The 15,250-nt window shown below is 39.6% G+C and overlaps 1 protein-coding gene across 1 annotated transcript in view; it reads left to right on the top strand.

Moving 5' to 3' along the window:
- Positions 1–15,250, top strand: part of ATP6AP1 (ATPase H+ transporting accessory protein 1) — a 51,894-nt gene that overhangs the window by 6,347 nt on the left and 30,297 nt on the right. Inside the window, exons 2-6 of the mRNA XM_038153358.1 lie at positions 194–320; positions 422–490; positions 7,274–7,467; positions 8,513–8,556; positions 12,074–12,159. Of these exons, the coding sequence (XP_038009286.1) occupies positions 194–320; positions 422–490; positions 7,274–7,467; positions 8,513–8,556; positions 12,074–12,159 (520 nt within the window). The remainder of the gene's footprint in view (positions 1–193; positions 321–421; positions 491–7,273; positions 7,468–8,512; positions 8,557–12,073; positions 12,160–15,250) is intronic.

Genomic DNA, 15,250 nt, shown 5'->3' on the forward strand with positions numbered 1-15,250 from the left:
CTGTAACACAGTCAATTTGATACAGGCATAAACAAGAAAATTCTTTTTCTCTTGAGTTGAATGAAAGTAAACTGAACTGCAAAGTTGATCTTAAACGAAAGATGATGGTTTCATTTACCTGCTGCTGCATATTTAAAGAAAGGTGTCATCACTGGCAGAAAATTCTACAGAAAAAGGACTTATTCCTTTGTAGATCACAGTGGGATCCAGACACTGCAGTGCACGAAGGACAAGTTGTCTCAGCAGAGGAGCTGACAGCACTCTTGCAACCTGTTTTTACCCAAAACTCCAGAAATCTCGTCTTGTTCCTGCAAGATAGGGTATGTAAACCATTTTTTTCCCTTCCAATACTGAGCACAAGTCTGTACCTAAATGAGATGCCATGGCTCCTTCTGATCAACCTTCTCTCTTTGTTTTTCAGCTTAGCATAGATGACTTCACATACTTCAGTGAATCCTATGACAACAAGAATCCATTTCAAAATGTTCAGGCAAGCATTTATCTCATTTATTTATTTATAAGCAGTATTTAAAAAGAAAAAGAAAGATGTAAGAAGGATGCATAGAGAAAATAACTGGGAAAAGGGCACTGAGTTGCAGAAGTTTTCCTGTTTAAATTACTGAGATTATTCCAGGTTAAGCAGATGTGTTAAAGGAAATAAACGAGTTTGCAGATACATGCTTTGTAGCCATTATATTTTTTAAAACTGAGTTTTCACGATTCATCATAACTGACAAAATTGTTCTTAAATAGGCTGCAATTTTCTGTTGTAAAAAACAATATAAACTTCCAGACCAACACCTCAAAATTCTGTTTTGAAGCCATAGGAAGAAAAGAACTTAAAGGAACCAATCATTTTTTTCCTATTTTCAGAATTTAATACCTATTTTGTTTTTACAGAAATTGAAGCTCATTCTGGAAGTTAACTCTTTTATATTTGTACTGAGTTAATATATCACTAGATGCTATATTGCCTAATCGTCATGAAAAAAATAATGCTAGTTGATTAACTTGAAATTAACTCTAGGCACAGAATTTAAGATGGAATCATCCTGAGTCAGTCAACAGCTTCAAGTTTTGTCCTCACTGAGGTTTATAGATTTTGTGCAGAGCATGTTGTACTTACATGACAGTTTATTGAAATGTAATTAGACAAAATGTTCACTTGTGGAAGTCATAAAGACATTCCTGGAGGCAGTGCAGGATGAACAGAGCTATTAGTAATGTAAATGGTATCAGAGCACTCAAGGAAGTGTAAATTCCCAAGCACCACACAGCAAGCACTATATGTAATTAAATACATAAATATTCACATAATACATCTAAGAATCTCACATCTTCCTTGTATAAGTGGAACTGTAGATATTAATCTCTTTGTCATATAACAGCGTTTTAACGCTGATGCTGGAAGAGAAATAATTATTCAGAGTAGCTACATGGGTTTTCTGAGGAATGAATGGGAGTCATAATCATCTGTACTGTGAGGATCCATGGCTGTGTCTGCAGGCAGATGCACTGGTTCTTCTCTGCTATTTCTTACCTTCTCAGGGTTTACATCTCTGCAAGGCTGTGTCCAGAACAAATTTTTGTTGCTGTCTGAGTACAAAAGTGGTTGAATTTCAGCTGTTTGACCTGCACTGCAATGCATGACATTGCAAGTTCCTAATAATGAGGTGGTCTTACTGAAGTAGGCCCTCCTCGTTTAAGAGGCATATCAGAGTACTTAAAACATTCTTCTTTGCCTTGTAATCAGGACTCCATCAGCACTGTAGATAGAGATTAAAGGCTTTAAAGTCCAGAGATAAGGCCAGAGACTGATGGGTTTAGAGATCAGGTGGTGTTAGAGGGGATTGGGACCTAGTGAGGGCTGGGAAGGAGCTCCTCAGCTAAACAAAAAGTCATGTTTAAGTAAATCTTTGTCTGTATCTGGCAGGTCAAACACTTATACCCAAGTATTTAACAATCTGAATAAATGTCAGCAACTGGTTTTTTTCTGACTTTGCCTCTGTTCCCTCTCTATCTTGGAGCTGAGAATTTTTTTCTGTGGCTTATTTATGGCTTCTTTAAAACTGAAAAGTTTATTTTTTACAAATTGCTCACCTTAACTCCAGCACTTCCTACATTTGTTCTGTTGGATTTGGCAATCTTAATGCTTTTCCAGTGTAGTTTGATGGAGGTGAGGTAAGTGAGTTTATACATCTCATTTTCTTTCACGTGAGTGAAGGAAAATGAGATGTATAAACTGCGTATCTCCTTTTCACCTGGGTGCCCATAGAGAGAGTTTTGTCAATATCTATTGCATCAGGGTCAGAAATGGAACTTTATAGTCATCCATATTGGGCATAACAGAGTCTACAGAAATTTTCTTGGGTTGCTATTGTATTATTTGAACTCCACTTGAGATACTTTGGGTAAGAAATCAATTCTTAATCATGCTATGAAAGATTGCAATAATACTCACACAACACAGGACAAAGTGAAGGTCGGGTCTGAATTTTCTCACTGGAGAAATTAGAATCCTTGATGTTGCATAATCAGAAGTTTTTTACCTACACAGTCTATATTATACAAGTGATCAGTGAAGCTATAATAAATGTTTCATTGCTCTCGAGCATCCTCCTTTATGAACCTCAGAAATGCAAACTTATTCATAAACCTAAGCTGGAGATTTCATTTAGAATGCATAAGAGCATGTAACAGCATGTGTTCTACAAGAAGAAAGTGTTATTTGGAAAAGAGTTATAGACTTGTAAACCCCAGAAACATTTGCAGATATTTTATTTGTTCAGCTGCATTAGCAGCTGTTCTGAGATTTTGGTATCAATGGGTTTGCATGCAATAAGATAATCTTATTCCAGTTAATACAAAGGGAATCTTACAGGAAGATAATTTATCTTGAACTTTCAAACAACTTCTAAATTAAATACTAAAATACAGAGATTAGCATTTGGGGAACTTCTTTCTCAAGAAGTCATCTACCCTACAGACTATTTTTCTTTAATATTAGCTTTGGCTTTCCCTAGACAATGCTCAGCTCCTTAGAACTGCAGTGTATATTAACACACTCCAATTAGTGGCCAGCTGTGCACCTACATAATTATGATTGTAAGTCATTGCCACTTGTAGTCTGATAACTCCATCCTATCCTCACTCAGTGGTCATAGACTGGGCAGTACTGTTTAGTTACGTCTGATACACAGGTTCTAATAAAATTTTGACTGTCTTTATTTTCTTTCTTTTAGTTTTATTATATTATATTATTTTTTGACAGGGGAACCTGCACAGAACTGCATAATAATCAAGATAAAAGTTATTCATAATAATCAAGATAAAGGTTAATCATAGATTTTTTCAGTGACATGATAATGTTTTGTTCTCTAGCCTTTTCTAAAATACTATTAATATTTGGGGTTTTTTTCCATCCTGATCACTATCAGCCTCTGAATTACCATTTTTAAAGAGCTGGTGTAGCTCTCAAGATTTCATTACTGAAGGGTAGCACTCAATTCTGAGTATGATACCTGTTATTGTGTATGTAAAATTAGGTTTGTTTTTCTGTCACCCTGTACTGTGCTAAAATCAATTTACATTGAATCTTATCAGTTACTCAGTTGACCAAGAGGCTGTGCCAGAAGCTGCTTCTGTAGTTCATCAGTCAGACACTGCCTTTACTAACCTGAAAACATCAGCATAATAAGCAAGTTTCATTAACTCAATATTTATCTTTTTATCAGATAGTTTAGGAACATATGGAACAGAACAGACCCTAGTGCAGTAACAGATATTCTTTTATACCCCATGCTTGCTAAATCTTTATCTATTCTTTAGCTACCTTCATGTGAAGACTGCCTCTCTCTCCAAAGCAACTCAGTTTCTTTAGCAGTCCTTGCTTCAAGACACTGCCAAGTGCCTTGTGTGGGTCCAAGTAGACTGTACCATCCAGAGCTTCCTGGAGTACATCCCCATTGACTCCGTCAGATATCTTCAGCACAACTGTTAGGCAAAACTTTTTTGTGAAGGTCACATCAATTTTTTCCCCAGTACAGTCCTTTGTAATTCTTATAATCTGTATTTTATTCTTTGGAAGACTTCCTCCCATTCTTGGACTCCAGGTTTTCTTCTTGACAGTCCCTTGGATCTGTTTGTAATCCTCAGAAAAAAAAAAAATTGAAATGGTGTCATGTTTCCACTAAACAGTACAGCATGGGGTTTTTTTCAACATTACTTCCTGTGGCTGCAACATACTATCATGTAAAGTACATCAGATCAATTTGCATTAAAATTATAACTTACAGGTTTATGCATGCATTTGAAGGGCATGGCTACAGTGTAAAAATTTGTGGGAGAGATAATAATTGGAAAGTTAAAGTTAAACCTTCCCCTTCTCCCTCTTTCCCCCTTCCTCTCTCTCCTTGTCCCTCTCCTGTTCCTAGCTACTATGTGGTTTTCTTTAGCAGAATGCAAAATCAGGTGTTTCTCAATATCCTCTTCATTCTCCACCCCCTTTTGGAGTTTTCATGTTTTGAACAAGCATGGTAGCTGAAATCCTAAAATTTGTAAAGCAACATATGGGTATTGTGAAGAAAAGTGCACAATTGCCAAATGGCAAGAAGGACAAAGAGGCATGGGATCAGGTTGCCTACCTGAGGCTGTTGAGGTGATATCCAGCTGAGTCTACCCTTCAGATGAAAGGCAGCTGAATACCAGTGGCTGGAAGCTGAGACAGATGGCAGTGCAGCACTGGTTAGGAGCAGAGGCACAAAGAAGATAATACTCAGTAATAATACATTTTATATCTTATTCTACATTAAATGAGTAATCTGTTTAATATCCTTGGATAAAATGGCTGTTGCCATTCTGGCTCCTGCCATGGGACAAGGGATTTAAATATTGAAAATTAAACAAAATCATTGAATTGCTCAGAATTTGAGGCCTAAATTCAAATCAGTAAACAAATAAAAATGAAATGTTTCACCTTTTTTTCCAGGAGGTGCTAAAACCCTACTCAAAGACCTGTACACAAGATCAGTGCTTTCTGCTCTAATTTCTGCAGTTACTTTTCTCTTAGTGTGGTAAATCAGACAATGCCACATAATCCTACCTTAAGAGCACTATAGAAATATGAAAGTATATTTAGCCTTTGCCTAGGAAGGAAGATGTGAGCAATTAGAAAGAATTAGAGAGCAGGTCAGAAAAGCAGTCAAAGACAAAAAGGAAAAAATGAATAGTAGGAGAAAAGTGTTAGGAACACCACAACACTTGCATCAGAGGAAGACAGAGAGTCTGTGACAGCTTGAAGATCTCAATGTTGGATCAAGTGACAAACTTAATCTGGATTTAAATGCAGAAAATACAAAAGCAAACTTAACTAGCTGTAAACTAGGACTCAATGAAAAAAAAGATCTTCTAGTATTTATATTTGTATTGGGTTTCTGTGGCAAGACTTTGGTAGTGGGTGGGCTACAGCTTTTTTCAGAAGCTGCCAGAAGCTTCCCCCATGTCCAAAAGTGTCAGTGCTCCAAGAGGGACCCGCCACTGGCCAGGGCCGAGCCTATCAGAGACAGTGGCAGCATATGTAAAGAGGTGGAGAAGTTACTGCACAGACCCAGTTGTGTTTTGAGAAGAGAGGAGTGAGAACTCATGAGAAACCAGCAGCAAGGTCAGCACAGGAGGAGGGGGAGGAGGTGCTCCAGGCAGCAGAGCAGGCAGAGATTCTTCTGCAGCCCGTGGTGCAGCCCGTGGTGTGACAGCTGTGCCTCTGTAGCCCGTGGAGGTACATGGGGAGCAGAGATCCACCGGCAATCCATGGAGCACCCAATGCCAGCAGAGTTGGGCGCCTGAAGGAAGCTGTGACCCTGTGGGAAGGCTCCTGGCAGGACCTGGGGAGAGAGGAGCCCAGGCTGGTGCAGTCTGTTCCTGATGGACTGCACCCCATGGGAGGGACCCATGCTGGTGCAGTTCATGAAGAACTGTAGCCTGTGGAAAGGACTCTCCTTGGAGAAGTCCATGGAGGACTGATTCCCATGGGAGGGGACCCCATGTGGGAGCAAGGGAAGAGTATGAGGATTCCTCCCCCAAGGTAGGAAGAGGCAGTAGAGCCAGTGTGTGAGGAACTGACCACAGACTCCATTCTCTGTCCCCTTCTCCACTGCAGGGCAGGAGGTAGAGAATATGGGTAATGTGCCTGGAAGAAGAGAGGGGTGGGTAGAAGGTGTTTTTTTGTTTTATTTCTATTACCATACTCTGATTTGATTGTTGATAAGTTTAATTAATTTTCCCAAGTCAAGACTGTTTTTCTTGTATAATTGGTTAGTGAATTCTCCCTGGCCCATGAGCCTTTTATTTTCTCTCCTTCGTATAGTTGAAGAGGGAAATGATAGAGCAGCTTTGGTTGGTACCTGCATCAGGCCAGGGTCAACCCACCACAACATTAAATATGGGCTACATTAATTTTTACATTAAATTTGATAATTTTCAAATCTTCATCTTGCATTTTGTTTCCCCAAATATTTCGGGTTAATTTTATTATCAAGAAAAGATCTTGGAAAGATGTTTTTTGACTATGCAGGTTCCAAATTTAAAGAATGAGAATGTTTTTGATTTAATTTCATTCAAGTATCTGTATCAGGAACTCACCTATCAGATTTGTAAATAAAGTGAATGATATCCTGATGCTTTATCTGAACCATTTCAGCCTGAACTTTATAATTTGTACTTTGAGTAAAAAGGTGGAATGTATGACATGAATTTTGTTTGTATGTGTCGGGAGGCTCTGTAGATCCTGAAATCTGCTGCTTTTTAAAATTAATAATTACAAATTAGACATTTTTCTGTACCATGTGCTGTACCACCAGGATGTACACAAATGCAGGATGTTTTTTATGCAAAGTATGACTTAACTGAATGGAGCTGCTGGAACTGTAGGTGTCTGACACTGATCTTTCTCACATCCAAGGGCATTTAGTTAGAGTTACCTGAGCTTTGCTTCTGGCAGTGCTCATAACAACTACAGTCTTAGCTTGAGAACTTGTACATCATCTAGCTCCCCTCTTCCACCATACATGTGGAAAAGACAGGAAAAATTTGGTGTTACTCAGTGCTTTGAGCTTGCTTGCCACCATCAATCAAGCTGGTGAGAATTCACATGCTTTTTACTGTGGAGGTCCCTCACCTTGAATGTAAAATGAAGGATACATTATAAAAAAAGGTTGTGTTAATTATTAAGCAACTGAATATTAAGCAGGTAAATAAACATCTCGTAATTTTTTTACAGGAAATTCTTCAGTCTTCTCCTTCATCTTTAGTTTTGCCAGCTGTTGAGTGCAAGGCTACCAGGTCTCTCCTGAATGTTCTTCAAGAATCAGGAGGTTGGAAGTTAACAAATGTAACCAATCTCAATGTCTCTCAGCTGGAAGTGAATGCATCTTACCCAAACTTACTGGTGGTTCAGCTACAACCACTTGCCAGGTAGGGGCTTATCAAAAACAGAGCTGACCCACATGTGTGCATGACTTTTAGATCTCTTGAAAATGTCAGTTGTATTCAGGAAATGAAAAAAAAAAAAACCACCAAAAAAACAGAGTGGAAGCTTGTAGGGCTATCAAAATTGTTTCTCTTACAAGGATAAATTCAGTGTTTCTCAAAGTCCCCTGATGAGCTTACCAGGTGTAATAGATGAATTATGTTGAGAAAGGCAGTCAGGCATTCCTATTTTGTCTGCCTCATTATATGAGAACAAAGGGGCAACTAATAAAATGAAATGGCAGCAAACTTTTTAGCAGAAAGGCTCAATTATTTTACTCTACACATGATTTACCTGCAGAATTAATTGCTAGAGGCATTCCAGGGGTCAAAAATACTGGCAGGATAAATAAGCAAGCAAATAAACATACAGACAAACCTGAAGCAAATAAACAGCCTGATTTTCCATTGCTATGGAAGGAAGAGGAGTGCTATAATTCTTCATGTTTCCAACTCTATGAGGGCTGTGATCTAACAGAGAAAGGGAGAGACTGTCCCTTCAAGTGAATGTATATTTAGAAAATATAAGGCATGGTTGCTGAGCTGCTTCTGCTTACTCTTCTTCCCAGCTTGTTACTTGGGCATTTGTGCATGTGCAGATATCAATGTGTCCTAAACAAATGCAATTCTAGCTGTCATATCACTACACAAAAAGAGGCATCATAACAATTTTAAAGAGCTTCTGTACGAATGTTAAACAGGAGGCCAACACCAAATGCAAAAAAAGCTTCTCAGAGGCTGACCAAAATACTGTCAGTAATATGGCTTCTCTGCTGCCTAGGAAATTTGAGGGGTTTAAGAATCAGCTGAAGATGTGGTCCTTACATTTTTAATGGCTTTGCAGAAGAAAACAGTCATTAGGAGGAGATGAAAGAATAACAGAGGGACTGACAGTAATCCTTTTATCAGTCAGTATCTTCATACATTTCTGATTCACATCATTCTTGCCTAGGAAAGATTTTTAATTATTTTTCTCCCTCTTTTTCTCTAGTGATTTAAAAGAGATTTCCACCCTGGAAACACTTGCTGAAAATGGTAAGTAACAGTACCTAGTCATAACTAACATTTCATCATTTGTGGTTTCACCTGAGCAGGTAGCATTCTCTAGTTCCCAGGCTTTGCTTTAAAGGCTTTTATCCCACTCCCCTTTTGCAGTATTTATAAGCTCTGGTTGTCTTAGTTTTAATCAGACACTAAGTGTCTGTGACATGAAATGTAAGCTTGGTAAATTCACATCTGCTTCAGGCATGGGCCTTTGCTCATTCTCTGAGCCCAAACCCTGCATGTCTGTGCAACTTGAGCTGCCTCCTTCCATCTCACCTTGCACACTGGCGCTGGAGGTGCCAGGCTCATCTGCCATTCCAAGGCCTTGGTCTTAACAAAGGGTGTCTGCATGAATAGGAAATGTTTTTCTAATCTTTATAGTACTGATGGCCTTCTTTGCCTTTGATATCAGTCTTTTACTGGTTTTGCAGTGTATTAAACACTACTTGTTAAAGTTGAATCTCTCAATATAATAATATAAAAAAGTTTCTTGCCTAACATCTGGTTGAAAAAGAGGTGCCATACGTGAAAATGGCACTGAGAGGCATCTCACTGCAGAGCTTTCACTTATACTCTAAATTAGAAATCAAATTATAAAGCGTGCAAATCACTGAAGTGGTAGTTTTGGAGGTTTACAGTGTAGTGGGCTGTGTTCTTAGTGGCTGTGATTGTTTCTGCTCAGAACTGGGGTTGTAAAATCAGCAGCAGATTTGAAAATCAGTGGAAAATACCTTAGTTGTGTATCCTTATCTGTTTGTTTTTGTACCAGTCCAAAATGAGTGGGTTTTATACTAAAACAGGCAATTGGGTTTTCATCTCTGAATTGCAGAGGAGTTATTTTGTTCTATTTTCTTGTCCCCAGAGCATACTGGGTAGCTGAGCCTTGGCTTAATGTTGGTCTTGGCTAAATAGTGGCTTTTTCTTTATAGGACATTTCTTTCATCAGCTGAATGGATTCAAGAATAAGCTTCCCAAGCCCTAGGATCATAGTATCATAGAATATGCTGAGTTGAAAGGGACCTATCAGGATCACTGAGTCCAGCCTAGCCCTGCAGAGGACACCCCAAGAATCACATCATGTGCCTGACAGTGTTCTCCAAATGCTTCTTGAGCTCTGTCAGGTTTGGTCCTCTGGCACTTCTCTAGGGTGCTCTGGGTAGAAAACCTTTTCCTGATATCCAGCCTAAACCTCCACTGACTCAGTTTCACATCATTTCCTTGAGTCTTGTCCACTGGTCACGAGTGGTGAGATCAGCAGTGTCTGCCCCTCCTCTTCCCCTCATGAGGAAGTAGTAACTGCAATGAGGTCTCCCCTCAGTGTCCTCCAGGCTGAACAGACCAAGTGACCTCAGCTGCTCCTCACAAGGCTCCCTTCCCCCTTTTGACCCTTCGTCATGCTCATTGCCCTCCTTTGGACACTCTCATAGCTTTATATCCTTCTTGCATTGTGGCACCCAGAACTGCCCCCAGCTCTGGACGTGAGGCAGTCCCAGCTCAGAGCAGAGCAGGACACTCCCCTCCCTTGCCCAGCTGGTGATGCTGTGCCTGATGCCCCCCAGGACAGGCCTGGCCCTCCTGGCTGCCGGGGCACTCTGTAGACTCCTGCAGCTGCTGTCCCAGGCCACTTTGTTTTGGGGAAAAAAGTTAAGAGGTGATCTGTGGGAGGATGGAGGAAAAGGCTATGCCAACTTTTTGGTTAGTATCAACTAGATTTTAGTCGGGAAGAAGGTGTGTGGATTAGGGAAGATGTGCCACTTTGTTTGGCCAAGTGCAGAATCTGTGCTATTGTTCCCAAGTAGGCACCTAATTTAGGTGCTGTAAAACAGGTGGACAGTCTGAGCTCTTTTCCTTGAAAATACTTCAAAAGAAAAGTATAGTTCTGATCACAGGCAAAGAAGAGATCAACCTATGTCATAAGGATGTTCACAGAAGCCTCTTTGGATGAAGGAGGTACCTCTAGAATCTTCCTGAAGGCAGGAGTTATAGATGTTACTGGTTACTATAGCTACATGTATCTCCCTTCTGAAGGGAAATGCAAATAATGTTACTTCAGAAAGCTATTGGTAGCTTTAATGAAAGAAAACCCAAAATCAATCTCTGAATTTTTATACATATTACTTTTTTTTTTTGTTCTGTAAATTTTTGCTAAGGATGAAGAGAATTTCCAAAATCTATGAATCCAGATTAAAAAATCAATGTTATATAATGCCTTGGATCTCCACAACCAGTGTAATTATGGCAGTAGTTTTTAGGCAGTTGTTTTTCTGAGTAAGTACATTTCTCATAGTAGGTTCTCTTAGCAATGATTTTGAGAAGGAAAATTCACATAGCTATGATTCTTGACTGATATGAGGAAATCAGTTCAGCTGAAACCCTACAGAAAAAATCAATACTTTAATCCTTACAAAAGCCGAATATTTCACTCAGCCAGAACACCATAATTATGGTAAATAGAAGTGGTTAAAGAGGATGATAATATAAACTCTTAATTTCAGCAAATGAAAATAAACCACAATTTTTGTAAAATATAACCTCAAAATCTGAGGAGTTTGTATGTCCAGGTTACAAAATCTCCATCCACCAGACTAGTACATGAAGGAGAAGTGGGAAGGCCCTGAAACAGTAAATGTGAGTCTGCTTGCTTGTTTCTCAAGCAGTCCCAATAACAACACTAATAATGGCTCATGATTCACAACTATTGTGCTCCTTATAAGCAGATGTTCATGTTTCTGCACAAATATTGAAAACATTTATCAGTTGTAAGCATTTATTGCAGCTGCCTGTGATTTCAGAATTAGAAGAAGATCTTTTGTAGAGGCATATTTGGACCTTTTTGAAAGGCCTCTCTTCCTTACTTGACTTCTCCTTCCTTTTTCAGTAATACTCCACCATGTTTCTCCTTTGGCCTCCAATGAACAGGAAAAATTTTCTGTGTCCTGTTGAGGGTGCAGAAGCAGGCTGTAAATCCACAGAAGGCAAAATAATTATTGCTACCAGTATTATACATATCATGCCCCACACTAAACGCCATGTTTTGAGTGTTGTTTCTCAGTAGTAGTTTACATGTATTTTGTAATTCACAGAACAACACTGCTTAAATGTTATTATTTATTTATTAACCGATCACTTGACTAACAGTATATGCATCCTGTATATACTCTCTTAAAGAAAGAAAAGAAACCTCTGAAGTGATTCCTCCTGCTCCTGCTTTTAATTTCCCAAAGATCAAACTTTTGGGCATATTTTCTGTGGTTTTACTTTTCAGTTTCAAAATCACCCCTTTTTCTGAACTGTTGTATTTTTTTTTAAATCATCTCACTGAAATAGTGCATTTTTCAAGACACTGAGAGTGTCTTATCCCATTTGTACCTAGATAGAATGAGCACTTAAGTTGCTTAAGCAAACTGAATAAACTTAAACATCTAGCTTGTAACTTCTCCAGCTACTGTAGGATTTTAGCTTTCTCAGCTTACTGAGTTTGTTGAATTATACATGTTTCTATTTACAGACAAAATTATTGGAAGAGTGACCATGGCTCTGCAGGAACGTGGGATTCATTTTTCAGTCATTTATACTGCAGTGAGACCTTCAAGGGTGAGTAATCGTCAGTGCCTAGAACTGTCAGATTTTTATCATCCAATAGCTTAATGTTTACAGGAGAAGTCTGTAGATGATTTTCAAGATTATACAGACAAGCAATCTATATTATATGAGGTTTTGACCAGAAATGATTGCATGAATTTTTGTATGAATATATGATAGCTCTATCACATAACTATTGAAGCTTTACTGTTCTAGGAGACTATAAATTTGCCTTTGTCTGTAGAATTTCTAACTATTTTAAAGAACTGTAAGGTAATTTTTTTATTTCAATTTAACTCTAGTGGTTTTGTAGTGAGTTCTATGTGGAACATTATCAAACTTCCTAATGTGGCTGGTTAGTATAGACAGAGTGCTATTAATTAATGGAAGGCGACTAAAATATTTTAAAATTAATTGGTTTAATTTCTTTTAAGCAATACTTGGTATTTACAACTGGAAGGTTAAGTTTTCACCCTTGCTGATAGTCAGAATATAATTTGTGGATCACATCATATCACATTAAGTAACAATGCAGGATGTTTATTTATGCAGAGTTATCTTTTTGTATGACATACAGGTTGCAATCAAAAATATTAAATTTTTAATTTTAATGTGAATAAATGGAAGACAGTCTTGCCTTGAGGAAAAAAAAAAAAAAGAGTTCTTATAAAGAAGAGAAACATTTGAAGGATGGGCCGAATCCTAAAAAATGCAACTTTTGAAAGAAACATGTCTATCTGTTTCAGAGGTAACACAGTCTGAGCTCCTAATGTGATAATGGACTCATAGAATCATTAAGATTGGAAAAGACCTCCAAGAACATTGAATCCAACCTTTGACTGATCACAATCATGTCAACTAAACCAGAGCACTAAACTAAGTGCCACATCCAGTAATTTCTTGGGCACTTCCAGGGATGGTGACTCCACCACCTTCCCAGACAGTCTGTTTCAATGCTTGACAGCCCTTTCAGGGAAGAAATTCATCCTGATGTCCCACCTGAACCTCCCCAGGTGCAGCTTGAGGCCATTTCTGCTTGTCCTGTTGCTGGTTGCCTGGAAGAATAGGCTGACCCCCACCTGGCTACAACCTCCTTTCAGGCACTTGGGGAATGATGAGGTCTCCCCAAGCCTCCTCCTGTCCTGGCTGAGCACCCCAGCTCCCCCAGCCCCTCCTCATGTGGCTTGCTCCTCAGACCCTTCCCCAGCTCCACTGCCCCTCTCTGGACATGCTCCAGCCCCTCAGTGTCTGTCTTTTTGTTGTGAGGGGCCCAGAGTTAGACAGAGCCCTTGAGGAGTGGCCTCACCAGTGCTGAGTACAGGAGAGCAATCCCTGCCCTGCTCCTGCTGGCCACACCATTGCTGATGCAGGCCAGGATGGCAATGGCCTTCTTGGCCACCTGGCCACACCCTGGATCGTTCAGCTGCTGTCAACCAACACAGCCACGTCCTTTGTACTCACACAGACTCGTGAGTGTCCAAGTGGCACAGTGGGTCACTAGCTGCTTCCTCTTGGATTGCAGGGCTTCTGTTCTACTCCCAGACCTTGTCTAACAGCTCAGCATGTTGCCCTGAGGATAGCCAGTCTAGCTGTTAAAGACTGAGGCAAAGAAAGCAGAAGTACCTCAGCTTTTTCCTGGTACTTGGTTACAATGTTCCCCCCTTCCCCACATCTAAGGGTAGAGAATTTACTTAGCTCTTTTGTTGTTAATTTATTTATAAAAACGCTTTTTATTATCTCTCACAGCAGTTGCCAGATTGAGCTCTAGCTGAGTTTTCAACTCTCTAATTTTCTCTCTACATGGCCTAGCAACACTCTTCTACTCTCCTTGAGTTGCCTGCCCCTTCTTGGAAAGGTCAGCAACTCCTTTTCTTTTTTTCCTCTGACTTCCAGTGAGAGCTCCCTGTTCAGCCAGGCCAGTCTTCTTCCCTTATTGGCTCATCTTCTGGCACATGGGGATGGCCTGCTTCTGTGCTTACAAGACTTCTTTCTTAAAGTGTGTCTAGCTCTCCTGGACTCCTTTGTTATTAAAGACTGTCCAAGGAAGAGGTTTTGTTGACCCCCTTCCTCACTTCACCAAGAATTGTGAACTCTGTCATTTTGGGGTCGCTGTGCCCAAGGCAGCCTCCAACCAGCACATCTCCCACCAGCCCTTCTCTGCTCATAAACAGCAGGTCTAGCAGGGCTGTCCCTGGTAGGCTCACTCACCAGGTGTGTCAGGAGTTTATCTTCCTCATGCTCCAGAACCTCCTAGACTGCCTCTTCACTGTGTTGAGTTTCCAGCAGATGTATGACAAGTTAAAGTCTCCCACAAAAACAAGGGCTAGCGATCGTGAAACATCAGCCAGTTGCTTGTAGAATATTTCACCTGCCTTTCCTTGGTTTAGGCAACATGAAGGACATTTGTGTGATTGTCTAGATCTAGCATGAGAAATGTGAACAGCATCTTGAGAGGCTGGAACATTTTCAGGAGGTAGCACAATGAAAAATGTACTGCTATTCTTATTACAAGAATAAAACCTAGAAAACCTGTGTTCGGTGGGTGTGACGTCCCTTAATCTTTTCCAAGAGAAGAGTAAGAGGCCACTTAAATGGACCTCATAAGTGTTCTTTAAGTGGGTGAGCCCCTCAAAGGTGTTTTGTGTTCATTCAAAAATAATATGAGGTTTTGCATGGAGGTAGGATCTTGAACCTTTGACTAATCCAACAAGGTGATCACAATACTCCAGGCTCTGGGGCAAAGGCAAATTCTACTGAAGAAAAACAAGAACTTTCTTCAAAAATTCACCCTGGGAAATTAACTTCCAGAGACTGGATTTTGGGGACCGAACTTAGAAAAAAACCCAGTAGCATGAGGAGGCAAACTCACGTTGAAATACTATGTACTGTGTGGTTTTGTGGAACAGGAGAGAATATTAGCCCAGAACTTGTGATCTGCCTTTTCTTCTATTTCTTTTTTTAACAAAGACCCAAAATAAAAATAAAATTTCCTTTGTTATTGTGGTTCTTTATGGTTTGAAATCAAAGGCACATGGGCATTCTTAGCTGAAAATTGCATTTAGAGCAATTGGAATGAAAAATATTTTTAATTAATGAAAAATTG

This window comes from Motacilla alba, chromosome 1A, assembly GCF_015832195.1.
Source record: "Motacilla alba alba isolate MOTALB_02 chromosome 1A, Motacilla_alba_V1.0_pri, whole genome shotgun sequence".
Taxonomy (NCBI): domain Eukaryota; kingdom Metazoa; phylum Chordata; class Aves; order Passeriformes; family Motacillidae; genus Motacilla; species Motacilla alba.